The sequence below is a fragment of the Protopterus annectens genome, chromosome 9.part0 (assembly GCF_019279795.1).
Source record: "Protopterus annectens isolate FY-2018-M chromosome 9.part0, PAN1.0, whole genome shotgun sequence".
Classification (NCBI taxonomy): Eukaryota; Metazoa; Chordata; order Ceratodontiformes; family Protopteridae; genus Protopterus; species Protopterus annectens.
In genome coordinates, this window is record NC_056743.1 from 806,771,760 (window position 1) to 806,794,536 (window position 22,777).

At 43.9% G+C, this 22,777-nt stretch overlaps 1 protein-coding gene across 1 annotated transcript in view; it reads left to right on the forward strand.

The window, feature by feature from the left end:
* The first annotated feature begins 304 nt into the window (after positions 1 to 304).
* CSRNP2 (cysteine and serine rich nuclear protein 2) overlaps positions 305 to 22,777 on the forward strand; it is a 189,177-nt gene continuing 166,704 nt past the window's right edge. The window contains exons 1-2 of the mRNA XM_044083453.1: positions 305 to 560; positions 4,122 to 4,296. Coding sequence (XP_043939388.1) covers positions 4,137 to 4,296 — 160 coding nt within the window. The 5' untranslated portion in view covers positions 305 to 560; positions 4,122 to 4,136. The remainder of the gene's footprint in view (positions 561 to 4,121; positions 4,297 to 22,777) is intronic.

Consider the following 22,777-nt stretch of genomic DNA (forward strand, 5'->3'; position numbering starts at 1 on the left):
CCCCCTTTAATTGTGGCTGCTGTTGTCCACTGTGCCTTTAGAGGAGTGGTGGCATTGGTCCTCTTCAAGTAGTGTTGTCTTTCATTATTAATGTTGTGCTTGCAGTGATTTCTTTAGGCCTTGAGCTGACTCCTCTACTGCAGGTTCGTCCTCCAGCCTGACGGGCATCCAGTCTACTGTTGGTGTATGCCCAGTATTGAATAGAACAACACTGGCTTATAAGTCACAGGCATTGTAACGCTGCCTCAGTGCAACCTTCCAAAGAGTCTATATGTCTGACTTTTTTTTTTTTCTTTTCAGGCTACTCTGGGACTTCTGCTTCATGTCATTTGGCTTTTGAGCACCTTATTTCCAGCTGATACAGAGCATTCATTGAACATTCCAAGGAAAATTACGGGAAGGTCTCGTGTTTCATGCAGAAGAAGGTGATTGTGATTGTGATGGTGAAGGATCATTTCTCCACTCTCATCTCTAGAGGTCCTTGAGTTCATTGAGGTCTTGCAAATAATATAGAAGGGGGATTTGGACTACATGAGAACACACTACTTTTTGCAGGAGAGGTTTGTGTCTTCTTTATTGATACTTCCTTGGTGGATATTAGGAGATCACCTTAAATGCTGTTTGGACTAGTATGGAATTTTTTGCGCCATGGCAAAGGAAGATGTACAGGATTTTTATACCTCTGCCAGACAGTATTATTTATACCTCTGCCAGGCAGAATGCCCCCCCCCCTCCCGCAATGATAGATGTTTGGATGTTACTGTCTGTGTAGACACCCTGAGGAAGAATCCTACTCTTCAGTCTCTCTTCCTCTGACTAGGAATCCAGAGACCGGATGAATGGAATTTTCTGTCCTCCACTCTACATTTTAAGGTGTTGAATTATGTAATCTAGATGTTTTATTTTCAAAGAGGAATCTCGGATAAAATGATGCTTACTGCCAAAAATCTCTCGTTTTTGGTCCCCCCTGGAACATCATTTCACCAGGCTGGCCCACAGTACACCATGTCCCCGCTGGGTCAACCATTTTATTTCCTACACCCCGGACTTTCTGTGGTATTGCTGGTTGCACTCGTGGATCCCAAGGGGCCTAACCATCTTTGCATTCATCCAGAGGGATGAGGTTCTTTACATGCCCTACCTACTCCCTCTCACGCCCCCGCACTCATCAGTTATGTCTGAGCACATCTCCCTTCTTTGGGGCACACCTCCCATAAGGGAGTGTCATCGATGAATGCCCTCTCACCTGGGATGGGCATGCCCATTCCTCTCTGCCTCTGTTAGTAGCCCATGCTGGTAATAGAACCAGGGTCCACTGAGTTGTAATCAGGGTTTTATCATTCTATGCCACCGGAGTGGCTTCCCTGGTGATTGTAGTAAACAAAAGCCCATCATACAGATTTCCACTTCTGTGGTCAACTGTGGGCAGCTTTTAATGTTGCAGCTGGAACAGCCAGACCTGTGTAACAGGCATAGCTATATGTAAGCACTCCTGTTTGTGTCTTACCACTTTTGCAAAGGACAGTAAAAGTGACAGCATTTATGGAAACACCTTTCATCTGAATTTGACTATCTCCAGGTCATGAAGGAGAGAAGGCAATATCTTTCAGCTGTATTGCTACTTTTCTATTTCTCAGGAATCAACATCAGTGCTAATCAGACAACCATGGATCTCCGTGTTTCCAGGGGGGCAAGGGTTTCAAAGGGAGATGGTCTCAGTCTTGACTCCTGTCCTGACTTGTCTCACTTGGAAAGATGGCTGGTGGGAGGTTCTCCCTTCATCTCCCGCAGTGGTCTCAGATGTCTAGGGAGAGGAGCAAGATATCATTAAAAAGTGATGCACAGTGGCTATGATACCATCCCATCCATTTCTAGGTATGCCACCCCTTTAGCAAGTCCAATCAAGGTGAAAGTATGAGTTCAATGCTGAGAGAACCATCTAGGACATCCCTGAGGGCTAGAACATGCAAGGATTATACTCCATATTGTTTTAGATACCTCAAGAAAATAGGGTACTTCAGACCCATGCTAGATTAATGTAGCCTGAATGCTTTTATTTTAAAGGAATTAGTCAGCATGGCCACACTGAAATCTATCTTACCATGTCTATGGATTTTGACTTTCAGGTCTGTGCATACAAATTGACAAAACATCCAAGAAACTTCAAAACTGGGAACAGCCAGTGTCCTTTCAGATCCAAGCTACATCAGCACCCTGTATGTTCACCAAATGCCTGGCAATGGTGGCAGCATACCTGTGACTGATGGATGTCAGTGTTTCATTACCTGAATCTCCCACTAGCGTCTGCCTCATTCAGCAGAGGGATATGCCACATTAACTGTTCCTTTGCTGAGAATCAGCATCAGTTTAGCCAAGTCCAACCTCAACCAGCCATTTTGTTCATGGGGACCATTATCAATACTGGAATGGATCAGGTTTGTCTACTTGTAGACTGGGTACAGGCCACCTTGCAGTTAGTCACCTGCCTGATATCTTGAAGTAAAGTACTATCAGACCATTGTCTTTGAGTCTTGGTGCTTATGGCCTCTACAGTGTCTGTAGTTCCTCATGACAGACTGCACTTGAGAAATTTGCAGTAGACTGAGTACTGTGGTCTTAAAACTCTGATCCCTCACAGGAACTATCCAGAGTCACCAGTGCTTGTTGACAATTTGTTGCAGTGATTTAAGTCTACTTTGATGCAGTCCTTTGATCGTTCCAACATGCTGTGCCACACTTGCTACAGATGTGTGTACCGTAAGGTGGAGGAGCAGTTGGATGGGTAGACAGTCCAAGAGATGCGGTCAGCACAGGAGGTGTACTTGCATGTCATTGTTCTGGAGGAGAAAAATGTCTTGCTAGCCCTTCAGCAGTATAGAAACTTCTTCCTCCAGGAGTGCTGATAATCCTTATGGGCAGCATAAGTGTAGTCTAGTGTGCCAACAAATGGGACTGTGTGGGATCCTGCCCCTTTTTATCAGGCAGATGGGAAAATGTGGGAATGGGCAATCTCAACCCTTCATTTTCTGGTCAGTATGTATATTCAACAAATAATATGCTTTCTTGTAGAAAAGCTTAGCTTTTGTCTTTTAATGCCCTGTGAGTGGTCACTCAATCTAGCTATTGCCAAAGTTTGGGAATCTGCTCCCTGGTTTGCCTTTTCTAGGGTGTGTTTGCTAGCGGTAAGTGTTTACATTTAGGTAGGCTTGCATCATCATGCTGCTGTCTTTTTAAATGAGTTTTGTGTATTTGTTTGCTGTGTGTTAAACTTGCTGCTAAATGTCAGCAGTCTCTCTTCTTGTCTACTGTACTCTTTTTCTGAACCTGTTTGAGATCCATTTTGATTTTTCACTGTATAGATCAGATAATATTTAAAGATGACAACTTAAATTATGTTTATATCTTTTTTTATAATAAAGGCTGTTGTAGAATAGACACTTAGCTTAAGGTGAGTGTTAACTGCCAAATGGCCAATCAGTTGGACTGAAATGGCTTGATGCTAAAATCCTAATGGTCACCTTCAACAGAGAGTCTTGATAGAGGACTTTAAAAGGGCATCCCATTAAGCAGATTGTCTTCAAGCCTCTTCTTGCCCCATTTTACTTAGGGTCAGGGAGTCTCAACATTATTCAGTGAAAAAATGTTTGTGATTTTTTTTTTTTTCATTCTTAAGTTTCCAAATTTGAAAAGAAAGATGGTTTATGTAAAACAAAATTGGTTGTTGGTTAGCTATCTCCAGATGTTGACTATTCTCAGAATCCTTTAAGAAGGTTTTAAAATCAAATAAGTGAAGCACCTCCTTTAGGAGACTAGCAAAGATGTTTGACTTGAAGAAGGAAGACTGTCAGACCAGTGTTTACATTCAAAAAAATAAAATGTATGTGTATTGTTCTGTCTCTTATAACAAATATAAAATGCTGCTCTTTGTTCAAGTAAATTTTCTGCTGACTCAAGTCTTGCCATGTTCTGGAAGCAGCATTGCATACTGCAAGACTGTAGTGATCTATTACTTAAGTGTCAGTACATCCTTAAATGTGGGGTTGACATGACACCCACATATTTGGTTGAGTAAGTAATGTGAACTACCCCTTTTCTTTTTTCTGTTCTTGTCTAATTTGCAGGCCTCCTAAAGACCAATGGATGCTGTTACAAGTAGAACTTTGAAGAGAAAGTTTGATGAAGTGGCTGGAGGGTCTCCTTTGTCCACTCCTAAGGACTCTGATGATGAAATCTCGAGCAGTGATAGTGCAGACAGCTGTGACAGCATCAACCCACCAACTACCACAGAATTCATCCGTAAGTTGGTCTGTATTGTGACCTCAAGTTAATTGTACAGTTTGTTGACCTTTGTATACAAATTGATAGAATACTGCTATTAGGCAAGGTCCTTGGCAAGTAATTTGAAAGTTGTAGAGTAGGGTTTGTTTATAGAAAATTTTGTAAATTAACACTGACTGCTTCTAAATCAAGGAAAGGTTTGCAAGTGTACACAAAATGTTTCTAAATCAAGAAAAGGATTGGAGTAATGCTACAGGAAATACTGTACTTTGAGTGTTGTGATTGGTTACATCAGATCTTTGTAGCTGTTCTTTTGTAGTGAATCCTACTTTTTTCATTCAGCAGACAACTGTTTTTTGAAGGCTGATTCAATGCCTTATTTGCTAGTCTATCTGCTTGTTTATTTTGGTGCATTAGACGACTATATACCTGCATGCTGCATAATACCAGCAAATACAGACAGATGTTACCATTTATGTTTTGGGCTGTTATGAATAGGTCTGCAGCGTAACATTCAGTTTAGAATTAACTAGTGAATAAGATTGATCCATCATGTAGACCTCTGAGTAATTCTTACAGCTGTATTAGCATGAGCAAGTGACTTGGTGTTATCTTCAGAATGCATTTGCAGTGTGAGCTCTATTGATCTGTTTCATGTTATTTAAAATTGCAAGAAAAGTTTTGAGGCAAACTGGAGATGAATATTCCCTTACCTTATTAGCCATTGTGTTTTTTTATTATTTCTTTTATTGATATAATAAGTTAATAGTCTGTATGGTTGCATGTTCATAGGTAGGTACTAGGCTATCTGCCCAAAGCCATTTATATGCCTAGCCAGAATGTGTTGGCTTTCGCTGCACCCTTAGATTAGTTCCCTGTGTCTCTGTCCAGCAGAGCCACTGAAGTGATCCCTGGGGTAAACTTTCTGTTTCCCATCCACTCGTCAAGATTTCTCTTGAAGACCGTTAACGAGGAGCTCTGCTTAATGTAGATTGGAATCTTGTTCCAAAGCATGGGAAGTCTCTGGGACAGGAATCTATCCCTCCAGCATGTCCTATTTATTGTTGTGGTCAGGTTTAGATCCCTAGAGCATGTGGCTTGAGGGGATATGTTTTTTTAGGTGGAGCATGTCCATCAATTCTGGGTTGGACATGGCCTTGTATGTCAGGCAGAGATCACCTCTGAGTAGGCGGTATGCAACCAAGTACAGCTGGAGTTTCTTCAGTCGAGCTGCATAGGGAATCTGTTTGAAGCCAGTGATCCTCTTGGTGAGGTACTTCTGTGGTCTTTCCAGCTGTTTCAGGTGTCTTGTAAGGTACATCCCAAATGGGGCATTGTGCTCTATGATGGGTCTGAAGAGTGATGAGTAGAGAGGCACAATGACCTCCTTAGATCTGGATGCGAAACCTTTTGTGATTAGGTGGGCCACATAGAAGGATTTTCTAACCACTTTGGCAATGTGATTATCAAAGGAGAGATTACTATCTACTTGGGTCAACAGATCCCTTATTATGTCTTCCGTATTTAGGGGACTACCACCTATGTGGTAGTTTGTGGGTACTTTGTTTTTTTCCAAAGGGGATGACTATGCACTTTTTGGCATTTAGTTTGAGGCCATGATTTTGACACCAGGTATCCATCTCAGCGAGACCCTTTTGGAAGATGTCTGTGTCAGCCGGAGAGTCAGTTATAGCCCCTAGTTTGCATTCGTCTGCGAACTTGGTCAGCCATAGTCCTCCTGTGCTTGCCTGTACCTCTGAGAAGTATATGCAGAACAGGAGGGGTCCTAGGACTGAGCCCTGGAGAATGCCACTTGCAACCGGTTTAGAGTCAGACCTAGCTCCTGCAACTCTCACAATGTGGGTTCTGTCTGTGAGCCAGTTGGCAATCCATCTTGTGATGTAGGGGTTTATGCTCATGCTGATGAGCTTGTGTATAATACCAGAATGGGGAATGGTGTTGAAGGCCTTTGCGAGGTCTAGGTAGGCTGTGTGTGTACCACCTTTCCCTCATCTATAGCCTTGGTAACGGTCTCAATGAAGTCCACCAGGTTTAGTAGGCATGATCTGCATTTAACAAACCCAAACTGGGTAGGGTCCAGTGTTTGGAGGTTCTCAATGTCTCTGTTAATGAGTTCCATGATGATGCACTCCATAGCCTTGCAGACCAAGCTAGTCCGGCTTATAGGTTGATAGTTCCCGAGGTCTGTTGTGGCTCCACCTTTGTGGAGTGGAATAACCTGTGCTGTGTGCCACTCTATGGTTACGTAGCCTGTGGAGAGGCTGAGTTTGAACAGTGTGTTTAGGTGAGGGGTTAGTTGGTCTTTGAGCTCATGTAGGGCGCAGCCTGGGACACCGTCCGGTCCCATTGATGCTGTGTTTTTGGCTTTGGAGAGGGATGTTTTAACCGGAGTGTCTGTGATTTCATGGGCTCTACATTTTTCTGGTATGGTTATGGGCCGTTTTGGGGGTGAGAGGGGGAGTGAAGTTTGCACTGAACCTGTCTGCCAGGATGTTGGAGATATCGGTCGGTTCAGTGTATTTTGTGCCATTCTGCACCAACTCCGAGCAGATCTGAGCCTTGCCACTTAGATTCTTCACATAGCTAAAGAATGCCTTGTGGTTATCTTTGGAGTCCTTGGCAATTTTGCTTTCGAAGCTAACCTTGGATGATTTTATGAGGGATCATAGTTTCTTGCTGATACTGATCAGGGACGTCTTCCCTTCTTGGCATTTTACTCTCTTCTGTACTAGATGTCCTTCAAGGATGCATCTGCAGTCATAACATATGGGTTGTCCTGCCTCAGGCAGCCCTTCGGTCGGCCGGAATCCAAAGTCTGGGTCTGGCCTCGGCTGATGTCGCACTTCACCCGACGTCAGAGCTTCTGGGGTATAAAGGCATCAGCCGACGCCATTTTCCTCAGTCTTTCTTGCCGCGCGGTGCCCGAAGCAGAAGCTGTTCGCAAGTGCCGGTCGGTCAGATCCAGAGATTTCAGCTACCGAAGACTTCTGAAAAAGCTAAGTACCCCGTTGGGGACTCTTTCTTGCCTCAGCCGATGTCAGACAAAGTAAATAATTGTTTAACTTGTGGGAAACAAATACCTCATAAGGATTTCCACTCTTACTGCCTTTCTTTGCTTAGGCCCAGACCACGACGTATCAGCTTGTTTAGCCTGTGCTTCCTTCAACCGACAGATACTTAGACGTCGGTCGGAGTTTGCAGAAGAGTTTTTTGGATCCGCTTATGCATATAAAATGCCGTCGGAGACTCCGACTACACATTTAGCCAAAAAACGCAAGGAAAAGGACCGACACTCGCGGCCCGCGGTTTCGGCTGAAATCACGGTTAGGCCTACCTCGAGTGTCTCTGTTTCGGCTGAAACTGAGTCCTCGGTTCTTCCTTCTGCCGATAACATACCTCCGACAACCGAGGCCAGAGAGGCCCCGGCTGAGTCGGCTACAGAAATTCCTACCAAAGAAGCAGGCGCACAAGAATTGTCCGACACCATTCCATTGGACATTTCTACTCCTGCACGTGGGGCAGCTAGGCCCCTTGCTTCTATGTCTATTAAGGCCTTCTCCAGGGCTAAAGCAGCTAAAATTTCCAAGGCCTTACCAACAACAAAATCTTCCTCTCAGAGACCTTCCTCAAGTTCTCAGATTCTCAGCCTTGCTGAGGACCTTATATCTCTGATTAGGGGATCCCAACCTCACCCAGACAGGGCCTCACAACCTCCTCCTGACAAAAGGCCTAGGACTGAACCCCCTGAACCTCTCTCCTCTGATTACTCCTCGGATGGATCTGATTTATCAGACCATCAGGAAGGGCCATACTCACCTTACGAAGATTCGGATGCAGAAGACTCAATTCCTTCTGCCTCCCCCCCTGAAGAATTTTCCTTTGGGGAGACTTTGCACTCAATGAGGGAACACTTTCAGTGGCAGGGTCAGGATTTTTCTGATTCTAGGAAAAGGCTAAGGACCTTTTTACACTTGCCACAGCATAGACCTTTAGCCATACCACCTGTACTATCAGTTGTTGATGATGCATACAATGATGTCAGTTCTGCTCCTGATTCTCTTCCCCCGGCCCCTGCCAAACCTGACAGATATTACAGGGTCCCGGACACTCACTTCCACTTGTATAAGGCCCATGCTGCATACCCAGAAACTATTTCTCAGGGCCCAAAGGGTGTTGCAGCTGCCACTGCCAAAAAACCCCTACCCTCTGAACGAGAGTCAAGAGCATTAGAGAGATGGGGAAAAAAGGTTTATACATCTGCTACTCCTTCTGCCAGGGCTTTAAACTGTCAATTCCATATGATACAGTACCAGGAATTTTTGTTAGATCAGCTGAATAAAAAGCTTTCCTCTCCTGAACCTTTAGACCGTAAGTCCCTTCAAGATTTGGTACACAACTCTCAGCAGGTCAGTAATCATTTCTTAAAATGTGGCTATGATGCACTGGAGGCTTCATTTAGATCAGCTATGACTGGAGCAGTGATTCGAAGGCATGCCTGGCTAAAAGAGCAATCCTTGCCAGACCATGTCAAGTCTAAACTCCTAGATGCCCCTATGGAGAAGCAAAGTTTATTTGGCTCCCCTGCACAGGAGAGTCTAAAGAAAGTGGAAGAAAAAGCTAAATCTGTGCAAACAGTCAAGGAATTTCTGAAGGTCCAACCTCCGAGGTTCAGCAGAAACTGGCCTTCAAAGAATTGGTCCTTTCCAGACACCTCCAGAGCACAGAGGGGCAGGAATAGACGCCCAAGAGGTAGAGGTCAATCAAGGGGTGCCTACAGGGGTCGTCAGTGGCAACCTGCCAACCAGAGGAGTACCGCCACAGCTGCGACTACAACCACTTCCACAGGACAGACACAATGACTTGACTCTGATTCCGCCTACCAGGGAACAACTGGAAGCACCCTTGGGCGGAAAGTTAGCTTTGTTTTCAAAAAACTGGCATTGTATTACAGGAGACAAATGGACATTGCAAACAATAGACAAAGGATACAGGTTTCACTTCCACACTTTACCAAAAAAGAGAGGAATGCCAAACCTTCCACCAAGCCAGAAGCCAGAGGCTCTAAAACAAATCGTCAACCTACTAAGGATGAGAGCAATAGAAAGGGTACCATCTATGGAACAAGGCCAAGGATTTTACTCCAGACTATTCCTTGTACCAAGAAAAGAATCTCAATGGAGGCCTATTCTCGACTTGTCCGCACTAAACACATATCTCATTGTACCAAAATTCAAGATGCTGACCCTACAGCAACTTCTTCCCATGTTGGGCAAGGAGTCTCGGCTGGTGACTCTAGATCTCAAGGAGGCATACCTGCACGTCCCTATACGACCAGATTGCAGAAGACACCTCAGATTTCTTGCAGGATCAGAGCATTATCAATTCTCAGCATTGCCATTTGGCTTATCTACTGCGCCCAGAGTATTCACGAAATGCCTGGCATCAGTAATTGCACATTGCAGACTTCAGGGAATTCAGATCTGCCCATACCTGGACGACTGCCTAATACAAGCGGACAACAAGACAAAAATAATAAAGGATTTGGCCTATGTCATACAACTGTTACAAGCCTTGGGATACACAGTCAACATCCAGAAGTCAAGACTAGTGCCATCCCAAAGGATAACATTTTTGGGTGCAGATCTGGACACAATAACTCAGATGGCTTTTCTCACAGAAGAAAAACAAAAACAACTCCCAGTCTACTTCATGGCTTTGACAAGACAAACTCAGCTTACTGCAAGGAAAGTCCTGCAGGCCCTGGGTTACATGGCATCTTGCATAATCTTGATCCCGCATGCCAGGCTGCATATGAGAAAATTACAATGGTACCTAAGGAATGTATGGTCTCAACACAGACACAGTCTAGAAACCATGATACCAATCATTCCATGCCTGAAAAAAGAATTCCTGTGGTGGGCTCAGGCCTGCCAGACCAACAGAGGGTTGCCTTTCCACAAACCACAACCAAGGCAGACCATCACCACGGACGCCTCAGACCTAGGCTGGGGGGGCTCACATGGAAAACAAGTGTATCCAAGGCCTATGGTCTCAAGACCAGCTGAATCTACACATAAATCTAAAGGAGATGCTGGCAGTGAAGCATGCAATCGGGGCATTCCAATCATTCCTCCAGCAAGGACATCTGCTGATAAGGACAGACAATACCACAGTCATGTGGTACATCAACAAACAGGGAGGCACGCATTCCTACCCTCTATGCCGGATGGCAATGGACCTGTGGAACCTAGGCCTGAATCTCAACATTCAACTGCAGGCCAAATTCGTACCAGGAAAAGAGAATTCACTAGCAGACAGCTTAAGCAGAACTACCACGGATGCTCACGAATGGATGCTGCATCCAGACATTTTCAAAAACATAACAAAGAAATGGGGAATGCCAGAAATAGACCTGTTCGCCTCCCCACTCAACCACCAACTGAAGAAATTCTGCTCAAGAGAATACCACCCACAAGCCTGGAGGGTGGACTCCCTTTCTTTCAGCTGGAAGGCCCTGACAGTTTATTCCTTTCCACCTCTCCCATTGATGTACAAAGTTCTACTGAAGATCAGGGAGGAACAGCCAAAGGTGATTCTGATAGCTCCAAACTGGCCAAGGCAGCATTGGTATCCACTTCTGAGAAGCATGTCTCGGACGAACTCATGGCCTCTACCCCTATGGCCTTTACTTCTAACACAGAACAACTACAAGACCCTGCATCCAAACTTGAAAACGCTGCAGCTAACTGCCTGGAAAATTGCATAACACAAAACCGAACTGTTTTATCTCAGAGGGTCAAGGACATTATCCTGGAGGCTCGCAGACCCTCCACAAGAAAAACATACTCAGCTAAATGGAAGAGATTCCTCATTTGGAGTGCATCAAAGGGTACAAATGTCACACTGGCAAACCTAGCACACATCCTAGAATACTTAGCAGAACTGTTCCACAATGGCCCGTCCTATTCTTCCATTAAGATTCATGCTTCAGCAATTTCAGCAGAGTACAACATGGATCCTCCTATCTTCTCTCACCCTCTCCTCAGACAATTTTTAAGAGGGATCAAAAATGTAAAACCTCCAAGGAAACCACCTCTGCCTGCATGGGATCTCAATTTTGTGCTGGAAAAATTAACACTTCCCCCCTTTTGAACCAGCAGCATCAGCAGACTTACAGTTCTTATCTTGGAAAACTGCTTTCCTTCTAGCAATCACTTCAGCAAGAAGGGTATCCGAGTTACAGGCATTAATGGCAGTGCAGCCTTTCCTTATCTTTCACCAGGATAGAGTGTCTCTGAGAACCAATCCTACTTTCATGCCAAAGGTGTGGTATCCAGGGTATCCTTAAACCAAGCTATTCATTTACCTACGTTCTTCCCTAACCCACAGAACAGCGGGGAAAAACTATTGCACACCTTGGATGTACACAGACAACTATGCTACTATCTGCACAGAACTAAAACCAGCAGAAAAACTGACCAGCTTCTGGTAGCATATGCAACTGGAGTGCAAGGAAAAGCAATTTCCAAACAGACAATTTCAAAATGGATAGGAAATTGCATTAGATTCTGCTACTCTTTTCATGGAAAGACAACTCCTGAAAATATCAGGCCTCACTCCACAAGAGCCACAGCCACCACTACAGCTTTCCTACGAGGAGTGGCTACCAAAGACATTTTAGAAGCTGCTACTTGGAGCTCCATGCATACATTTGCCAAGCATTACAATCTTCCTTTATACTCCAGATCCTGAGCAGGTTTTGCAACTGCAGTTTTACAGGGGATCTTAACTACACCATCATTACCTTAGTACCTCCTCCCCCAGTTTGGCTATGGTATTCTACCCATATGTTATGACTGCAGATGCATCCTTGAAGGACATAGTACAGTTTTGTACCTACCATAAATGTAGATGTCCGATAGGTATGCATCTGCAGTCAGGATTACCCACCCTCCTTCCCCTCTGTGGTATTCCTAGGGTGCTTACCCCTCTTTTAGCTAGCTGGGGGAATCTATTATGGTGTATTTGTTTGTATGTATATATGTATATATATATATATATTTTGCTTACTACTGTTTGGAATTTTCTACATTTATCCAAATTTAGCCTTCCTAGAGGGCAACTGGCATCTGGGGCAAGAAACACTGAGGAAAATGGCGTCGGCTGATGCCTTTATACCTCAGAAGCTCTGACGTCGGGTGAAGTGCGACATCAGCCGAGGCCAGACCCAGACTTTGGAATCCGGCCGACCGAAGGGCTGCCTGAGGCAGGACAACCCATATGTTATGACTGCAGATGCATACCTATCGGACATCTACATTTATGGTAGGTACAAAACTGTACTTTTCCTCCTCCTATTGTATAGCTTGTTTATGGCAGGGGTCCACCAGACTGGTTTCCTTTTTTTGGAGGAGTGAGTCTTGGTTTTGCTTGGGATAGCACGATCCATGGATTCTTGTAGGTGCCCGTAGAGTGCATTAGTAAAGGATTTTGCAGCTTGGACAGCGTTATCCTTTAGCATGGGTCTTTGAAACTTTCCACCTTTGTCTTAAGTAACGTGAAGTTTGCTTTTGAAAAGTTTTTCACGATGGTTTCCTTGACCGGAGGTAGGGGCGATATGTGGACATTCAGAGTGATTCGTTTATGGTCAGATCTAATCAGCGAGGGGTTGACCTCCGGTTTGGAACATCGGTTGCTCAAGTTGGTGATGACCAGGTCCAATATCTTGCCACGTCTGGCGGGAGTGTTGACCAGTTGATCCAGGGCATGTGAGTTTATAAATTCTAGGAAATGTTGGGCAAGGGAGTTAGTACTTGAGTAGTTCTCCCAGTTAATGTTTGGGTAATTGAAATCACCCAATATTAGGGTGTTTGGTAGGACCGTTTTGTTTCCCAGTGTTTCCAGAAATGTGGAATGGGGGTCCTGAGACATGGTGGGTGATCTGTAGCAAGCTACAGTTTGAATTGCAGTTTTGCCCGATGTTAGTTGCACGTGGATGATCTCTGAAGCATCGTGCTGTGCCACTAACCTGGAGGTGTGGGTATCCTTGATGAATATGGATACACCCCCGCCTTTTGTATTTCGGTCCGGGTTCTGTGGCCAGAATGTATGTTATGAGTTGCAGCCTAGTAGTGCTGGGGGTGCTCTCTGGAGCCTTAAATCAGGTTTCTGTTACAGCACATATATCAATTTTCTCCATACTGAGGAGTGCCTCTAGTGCATGCATTTTGAGGTTTAGACTTCTGGCATTGAGTAGCATTACCCTCAGTTGTTTTGTTACTTGTGCTATTTACGGCGGTGGATTTGTCTTTTGAGCCTTGCCTAAAAAAGGCACTATGGTGGTGGCAAGAGCCTTGGCCAGTATTCGAAAGCCTAAGGGTGACAGGTGCAAGCTGTCTCTAGCGAAGCAGTGTGGCTTGTCGAGCATGTCATCCCAGGCGGACAGGCACTGGATCCCCTTTAAATGACACCAGAAACTTAGCCAATTGTTGAAATTGATGATTTTTTCTTTATACTGTGGTATCATTCTTGGTGAGGGCACGATGCTACTCGGGGTCAGGGTCATACTGGCCTGGGCTACCTGATCAGAGAGCTTTTCCATGTAGTCCAGGGAGGTGCGGCTCAGGTCATTCACACCGACATGGACAATGACAGAGTCATATTTATACTTGTTCTGGAGTGACCTGAGTGCTTGTGTTATGTGGCTGATCCTAGCACCCGACAGACAGCTATAACAGTAACCTCCTTGTTCAGCCTTGTGAGTGGGACGTCAGTGTGCCTGACTATAGAGTCCCCTATCACTAGTGTGTTGGATATGTTATTTTGCCTTAAGGGCTGTAATTGCGTGGCACACTGGTTTTGTGAAGTATGTGTTTCATGGTTTGTGTTGGGGGGTGGCGGTTGCTTGGATGTCTGCTTTGGAGGTCTCTCTTGCTTTTGCAGATTGTTATTTAGAGCCTCTGAGTATGTTTTCATGTATTTATGTGTGTTTTTTGCTGGTGCTGGTTTAATGGGTCTATGTGAGACTGGTGGTGTGATGCAAGTATTTCCATTCTCCTCTTGACTGTCTGATCCAGTCTTGGGTTGAGAGAGCTTAGCCTCCAGTTTGGCTGTATAATTGCATCTCTCGCATGTATTAGTGTTTGGTGGTAGGAGGAGAGGGTTGTCTGTGTACATGAGGCAGTTGTAACATTGCCTCAGAATGTCCAGATTCATCAGTTGGACTGGAGAGTACACCTGAAACTGCCCTTTGGACATGCCTGGATAGGTACAGTGAACTGTTTTACTCACTGGCTGGTAAGGTTGACTAGACAGCCTTGTCCTTCTGTACGGTATAGGGAGGGTCAAATGCTAGGTTTTATTAGTGATTGCTATGAGTTTTGAGCAAGTGGCGGGCTGAGAAATGAATGGTTTGAGTGCTTAAGTTGAAAGTTTGTCTAGTTCCAAGGGAAAAATTGAAGAGGAGAATTTGTGGAGCCAGGAATAGTTATAACCTAGCTAAATGGCACTGCCTTGCGTGTAAAACCACGCAAATGCATTTTTTACAGCCGGGAAATGAAAGAGATAGCAATCAGCCCAAAATGGCCAATAAACTACTAATTTCTGGGCTGAAACCACTTCACCAGAGACAGATAGGCTGCTCAAAGCTCCCCTCTCTCGCAGGTGAACAGAGAAACTTCCTTCTAGCCAAGTAAGGTATAGGCAAACACAGAGACTTGTAACACAGCCCTGAATTCAGCACTAACCTGAAAACTGGACTATACTAGCTTAGAAAGGCGGGAAACAAGTATTTTTTTTTTCAGAAAATAAGCAGATACAATAAAAAAAACACTTTAAATGCACAGAAAAGGATACTTATTGTTATATATCTCAGATCAGATTTGTAGTCAATTCCCCTAGTAATAAAGTAGGAAGAAACACAATTACAGTAAAAGCAGATGAATTTTGTTTGTGTCTTTCAGCTTTTCCTAGTTAGGGGTCGCCATAGCGGAACTCCGGTCCGCTAATGATTGGCAGTAGAGTTTAACGTGCTAGCTTGACGGGCCTAACGCACAACCTTCAACGAAGGAACGCACGTTCACGCATGTCGCCACACAGAAGATGCTCTAACTGAGAATCGAACGGGCAACGTCTAACTGTGAGGCGACAACGCTACCGCAGCACCACCACCACCACAATTAGTAAAAGCAGATGAATAAAATGAATAAAGTGCAATTCATATATATATATATATATATATATATATATATATATATATATATATATATATATATATATATAAAACATACAAAACAAACTGATTTAAACAAGTTACCCAATTAACCAGTAAAAAGGCTCAAAACTGAGCCCTGTTCCAGCAGTCTTCAATCAGAAAAGTTCTAACTGCACACTCCTGCCACTGGGGTGCAGGGGAACCTTCTCCAAAAAAAAGATGGCCTGGATCAGTGCTCAAGTTATACAAAGCTAGATTCATCAGGCCTGGACCAGGTCTATGCTACAGCAACAAGGCGCACCAATTTCAGAAAGAAACAATTCAAATAAGCAGACACAATAAGCCTGTGACCAGAAATTCCCAGCTCAGAAGGGCAGAATCCAGCCTCTCCTCTCACAACAGTGCAGACCACAAACCTTCTTAATGTAGAATAACTGGCCTGAAGCCCAAGTGCTTAAACCAGAACTAATACACTTTTAGAATAGCAGACACTGAGCCTTCAGTCAGCAATTCCCAGCTTAGAAGGATGTAAGCTACCTCTCCTGCCACAACAGTGCAGACCACAAACCTTCTTAATTTAAAACAACTGCTATGAAGCCCAAGTGCTTAAACCAAAAGGCTTAGAAAAACAGTTACAATGTAATCAGGCTACTACAAGCAGAAATAAATGCAGCAGAATAAATAAAACTTGAGCACTTTAAAGAAGAGCAAAATAAAGTAGGAGGAAACACAAATAAAGTAAATGCAGATGAATAAAGTGCAATTTTTTTTTAGTGAATTGCAAGGAGAGAGGAAGGAAGAACCTAAGTGGGTTGGCCTTCTCAAATCTTCTCTCTGTATTAAGTAGAGTGAACACTAGACTCAGAATATGATCTCAATGTACTCGGTTAAGTGAGCAAATGAGATGCACCCAGGAGGAGTGTTGAAATACAGACTTACAGGAGGGGTGGGCAATTCCAGAGCCACCAACACTAACACCAAGACAAGAACAGGGAGGGTGGGTGGGGAAAGAACTGCAGAGAGAGACACAGCACACTATTCTGTGAAACAATTAGGTTGTTGTTGTGTCTTTCGGCTTTTCCCGGTTAGGGGTCGCCACAGCAGAACTCCGGTCCGCTAATGATTGGCAGTTGATTTTTACGTGCCGAGTTGCCAGCCCTGATGCACAACCTTCAACGAAGGTACGCCCATACACACATGTCTCCACGCAGAAGACACTGTAGCTGAGAGTCGAACCGGACAGCGTCTTACTGTGAGGCGGCAACACTACCGCAGCACCACCACCGTGGATTCAGTGAAACAATTAGGTAACAGAAAAAATAAAATACATCACTTTTAAAATTGCACGTTTGCACTTAGAAGAATAAAATACAGTACTGCAAGTTTGCACTTAAATTCAGCTTCTAATCCAGGTGATTGTAGCCAACCAAGTCACTCAGAAATTGAGCATAAAATGAATTCTCAAACTTTATGGCTAGCACAGAGGAAACCCTCTAGGCTAACTGTTAAATATCAGATAACAGACGTGAGAAGACCACAACCCCCTCTTACAGCAGAGAGACACACAGCACACTATTCAGTGAAACAATTAGGTAACAGAAAAAATAAAATGCAGTATTTTTAAAACTGCAAGTTTGCACTTAACAGAAGAATAAAATACAGTACTGCAAGTTTGCACTTAACTTCAGCTTCTAATATAGGTGATTTAAAAGGTTATTTGGGCGTTCAGTGTTTTTGCTTTATTGCATTGTTTTCCTGTTCTGTGTTGTGAATAGTGTTTGTAAACTGATATTTTACTAATGTCTGTTGTCTGTACTTGACCTTGTAGATGTCTATGTATTTATTGACATTTGATTACCAGGAAAGTCCAACTAGGTAGAAGCCCCCATTTTCAGCAGATGCCCGGTGAGAAAAGCTCCAGATTACAAAACATTTTAAGAGCAATTTTAGAGTCTTCAAAAATAAAACAAAAACATCTGCAGTTTAAATAATTGTAACAAGTTGGACATAATATAAAAACATTAGTTAAGAATCAGTACAAGTTATTTGACAATCCTTTAATATTTAGAGAAATTTTAGACAGTTTGTAGAAAAATTAAAAATAAGTTAGTCTAATATGAACAAAAATTGCAGTATGAAGTGAGGGTAAAACAGGCTTGTGGTATATTTAGAGAGAAAGTCAGGGAAGAGAATTTAATAGAAGTAAGGAAGTAAGTGAAGAAGGGAGAGTAAAGGACATGTAAGAAATAAAAAGGTAATTGTTCACATTTAGGAAAATAGTTTACCTTGGTTTTGAGCAAGAATAGAGCCAGGTTTTAGCTAGGATGTCTTTCAGAGTGGTTTTGAAAGATGGGAGGGAGGGTATTTACCTGAAGCTTTATAAACACTGTACGAGTACAGACAATGCCCGCCAGATTTGATGATAGGTTTGTAGACAGCCAGGAGTTTTTGGTCATCAGATCGCAGTGATCGACTGGGAACTTAATTATATAGAATGTTTGTTTTTTAGTGCTGGATAAGCAGATGGATGATGGATAATGTTACAGGTGGTAAGAACCTCTGCATATGTAATTTGATGGGACAGATGGATGATGGATAATTTTATAGGTTCATAGGTAGGTACTAGGCTATCTGCCCAAGGGCCTACGTAAACCTAGCCAGCAAGGTACCATAGCGTACGCCACCCAAGAAAGTTATTTTCCTGTGCCACTGTCCAACAGAGACACAGAAGTGATCCCCGGGGTGTATTTCCTATTTCCCATCCACTCATCAAGATTTTTCTTGAAGAGTACTAATGAAGAACTTTGCTTGACATAGATGGGTAGCTTGTTCCAGAGTAAAGGAAGTCTCTGGGACAGGAATCTATCCCTCCAGCGTGTCCTGTTTATTGTGGTGACCAGGTTTAGGTCCCTAGAGCATGTAGCTTGGAGGGATTGGGATTTCTTTAGGTGTAGCATGTCCAACAGCTCTGGGTTTGATATAACTTTATATGTTAGGCAGAGATCAACTCGGAGTGGGCGATATGCTACGGAGTAAAGCTGGAGTATTTTGAGGCGGCCAGTGTAGGGCATTTGTTTGAGGCCAGTAATCCTCTTTGTGGGGTACTTCTCTGGCCTTTCCAGCTGCTGCAGATGTCTTGTGAGGTACATTCCAAAAGGGGCGTTGTACTCTATAATGGGTCTAATGAGTTATGAGTAGAGGGGAACAATGACCTCTTTTTTTCCTGGATGAGAACCCTTTTATGATGAGGTGTGCCACGTAGAAGGACTTCCTGACTACTGTGGCGATGCAACTGTCAAAGGAGTGACTACTGTCCACCTGGGTCCCAAGGTCTCTTATCATGCATTCGGTGTTAAGTAGATTGCTGCATATGTGGTAGTTCATGGGTACAGAGTTTTTACCAAAGAGGATGACACTGATTGAGGCCATGGCTCTGACACCAGGCATCTGTCTCAGTGAGGCCCTTCTGTAGGATGTCCACATCATTTGGGGACTTGACTAGGACTCCTAGTTTGCAGTCATCTGTGAACTTCGTCAGCCAGAGGCCTTCTGTGTTAGGCTGTACTTCAGAGAAGTAGATACCAAACAGGAGAGGTCCCAGGTCGGAACCCTGTGGCACTCCACTTATCACTGCCTTGAGGTCAGATTTGGAGTCTGCAACGTTTACAGTGTGGGCTCTGTCAGTGAGCCAGTTGGCAACCTATCTTGTGATGTAGGGATTTATACCTAGTTTAGCTATAATTCCGGAATGGGGGATGGTGTCGAAAGCCTTGGCAAGGTCAAGATAGGCTGTGTGAACCACCTTACCCTCATCCACAGCTTTCTTGACTGCCTCAAAGAAGTTGATCAGGTTCAGGAGGCATGATCTGCCTTTCACAAAGCCGAACTGGGTGGGATCCAGAGTTTGGAGGTTACCAATGTCTTTGTTTATGAGTTCCATGATGATACGTTCCATGGCCTTGCAGACTAGGCTCGTTAGGCTAATAGGTCGATAGTTCCCGGGATCAGTGGTGGCCCCCCCTTTGTGGAGTGGGATAACTGTTGCTGTGTGCCATTCAGTGGGCACAAAGCCTGATGCGAGGCTATTATTGAACATGGTGCTTAAGTGGGGAGCCAGTTAGTTCTGAAGTTCGTGTAAAACGCAGCCTAGGATGTTGTCCGGTCCCATGGATGCTGTGTTTTTGGCTTTAGAGAGTGCATCTTTTACCTGCGTAGTTGTGATTACAGGGACTCTGCATTCTTCCTGTATAGATATGGGCCCTTTAGGGGGTGGGGTGGGGGGGTAAAGTTAGCACTGAACCGATCTGCCAGGATGTTGGCAATATCAGTTGGTTCTGTAATTTTCGTGCCTTTGTGCTGTAACTCAGAGCAGATCTGGTGGTAAGAAGCTCTGCATATGTAATTTGATGAGACAGTTTGAACCAATTTAGGATTTTTAGTGCTATACAGTGGTGTGCAGTTGCAAAACAGAGGACCGACACTACAAAGTTTTTTTTCATGTTTTATGCAAATAATCTCTCTTAACCATTTTTATTCCGTCTTACATTACATAGGTTATAATCTGTTCACTTTTTCAATTTCAGTTTTCTAGTGATTGCTTTTTTGGCAGCTAACAGCACTAAACTTAAAAGTGCCTTACTTGTGTCTAAGCAGATGTTCTTCGTGTTTCATTGTTGCAGTCATTACATTTGGGTAATCCTGCTGGCAGGTTGCCTTCAACCAGCCTGAATTCCAAAGTCCTGGGGTCCTGCGTCGGCTTCTGTCGCCCCTTCCCTGACGTCAGGTCGTCAGGGGTATAAAAGAAGCAGCCGACGCCATTTTCTTTAGTCTTTCTTGCCGCACGGTGCCCGAAGCAGAAGCAGTTCGCAAGTGCCATTTGGCCGACTCCTGAGATTTTCGTGTTCGAGTTTCAGACCCGAAGTCTTCAATAAAGCTAAGTACCCCATTGGGGAAACTTTTTTCTTGCTCCAGACGGATGTCAGAAAAAGTAAATAATTGTATTTCTTGTGGAAAACAAATACCTCCTAAGGACTTTCATTCTTACTGTATTCTTTGCCTAGGCCCTGATCACAACGTTTTTGGTTGTCAGTTTTGTGCTAGATTTAACTAAAGCAGTATTAAGCGTCTGTATGATTTTTGCTTTAAACTATTTTGGGCGCCAGTTTAATTATCCAGAAATGTCGTCAGATAGCCATCCAACTACCGGAGTTCACAAAAAACGCAAAAAAAAGGAGAGAGATAGACAACTGAGGCCCAAAACCAACGACAAAGCTTCTCCTAAGCCAGTTGCTGGTTCTCAGTGAGGCGCTTTCGCAGCCCCTGATGCCCGCTACTTTAGAGTCGCAGGCTGCTACCGACTCCCACGTGGAGTAGGCCATGCCACTGGAAACTCAAGGTATTGGAGCCTCGGATACTATTCCTTCAGATGAGTACAGAGCCGCTGAGCAGGCACTGGCTTCTGAGGGTGTATTCAGACCAAAACATCTTTACATTAAACCGACTTCATCTTCAAAGGCAAAGACTAAAGCACCTTCTAAAGCAAAGAAACAAAACTCAAGAGCCACTTGGACAGGCCTCTATACCCAAAAAACAGATGCTCAAAATGGTCGAATTCTTAATTACTTTGATCAGGGGTTCCCATCTCCCTCCTGATAAGAGGCCTAAGCAAGAGACTGACTATGAATCTTCAGATCAGGTTTCTATTTATTCTGATTCTTCTGATCAAGAATATTCTCTTCCCTCCTATGAGATTCTGATGCTGAAGAATCTATACCTTCAGCTTCTCCTCCAGAGGACTATTCTTTTGGGGAAACCATGCATACCATGAGGGAGTATTTCCACTAGGAGAGCCAAGATTTTTCAGAATCTAAGAAAAGGCTCAGGGATTTCCTTTTACTACCTCAACACAGGCCATTAGCCATTCCACCAGTGGTAGACATTGTAGATGATGTGTTTTCGGAGTCTAGTCTTACCCCTGACTCCTTACCTCCAGCTCCTGTTAAGCCTAACCGATATTACAGGGTTCTTGACTCTCATAAATTCCTTTTTTAAAAACCCTGCTGCAGACCCAGAAACCATTTCACAGGGTCCCAAAGGAGTTAAGGCTTCCGCTGCAAAAATCCCTACCCCCTCTGACAGAGATTCTAGGGCACTGGATAGATGGGGAAAAAAGGTTTAAACATCTGCTACCTTGGCAATAAGGGCCTTAAACTGTCAGTTTCATATGCTCAAATATCAGCAACATGTCATGGCACTGCTAAAATGGAAAATGTTAAACTATGAATGTGCAGAAAACAAGGAAATGCAGGATTTATTGCATGCAGCTGAACAAGTTGTAAAGCATACTTTGTAATGTGGTTTTGATTCTTTGGAGGCCTCCTGCAGGGCCGCAGTTACAGGTTCTGTAATTAGGAGGCATGCTTCGTTAAAGGAACAAAATCTGCCTGATCATGTCAAAGTTAAATTATTAGATGCACCTTTACAGCATGATGCTTTGTTTGGTGTTAAGGTGGAAGAGGTGTTAAAGAAAATAGAGGACAAAGCTAAATCTATGCAAACTGTCAAAGATTATTTACAATTACAGCCCCCTAGGTTTAGTAGACACTGGCCTACAAAGAGTTGGTCCTTTCCTGTGTCAGACAGACCTCAAAGGGGCAGAGCCAGACGCCGTAGAGGCAGATCCCAGGCGCAAGGATCATACAGGTCAAAGCGATGGGGTGCTTCTACCTCCAAAGTTGGAGAAGACAAATCACAACCATACAGGAAATAGTCCCAATGACGTCCCCCTGCCTGCACCAAGAACTTATCTCGTGGCAGCATCCTTAGGGGGAAAATTAGCACATTTTTCTCTAAATTGGCACATTATAACCCAGGACAAGTGGGTTCTAAATATCGTATCATAAGGCTACAAGTTCCATTTCCATACCCTGCCAAAGGCAAATGGCTGACCAGATCTGCCAGAAAATCAATGGGCAGAGGCACAAAAACAAGTCTCATCTCTCATGAACGTGGGGGGGGGGGGGGGGGGGGGCATTCAACAAGTATCAGAGCAAGAGCAGGGACAAGGATTTTACTCAAGACTGTTCTTGGTACCCAGAAAATACAAGGCCTGGAGACCAATACTGAACCTATCTATTCTGAACACATTCCTGGATATACCAAAGTTCAAGATGTTGACTTTGCAGTAGCTTCTGCCCATGCTGGGCAAGAACGCTTGGCTTGTGACTTTAGACCTAAAAGAGGCATACCTGCATGTCCCAATCAGAC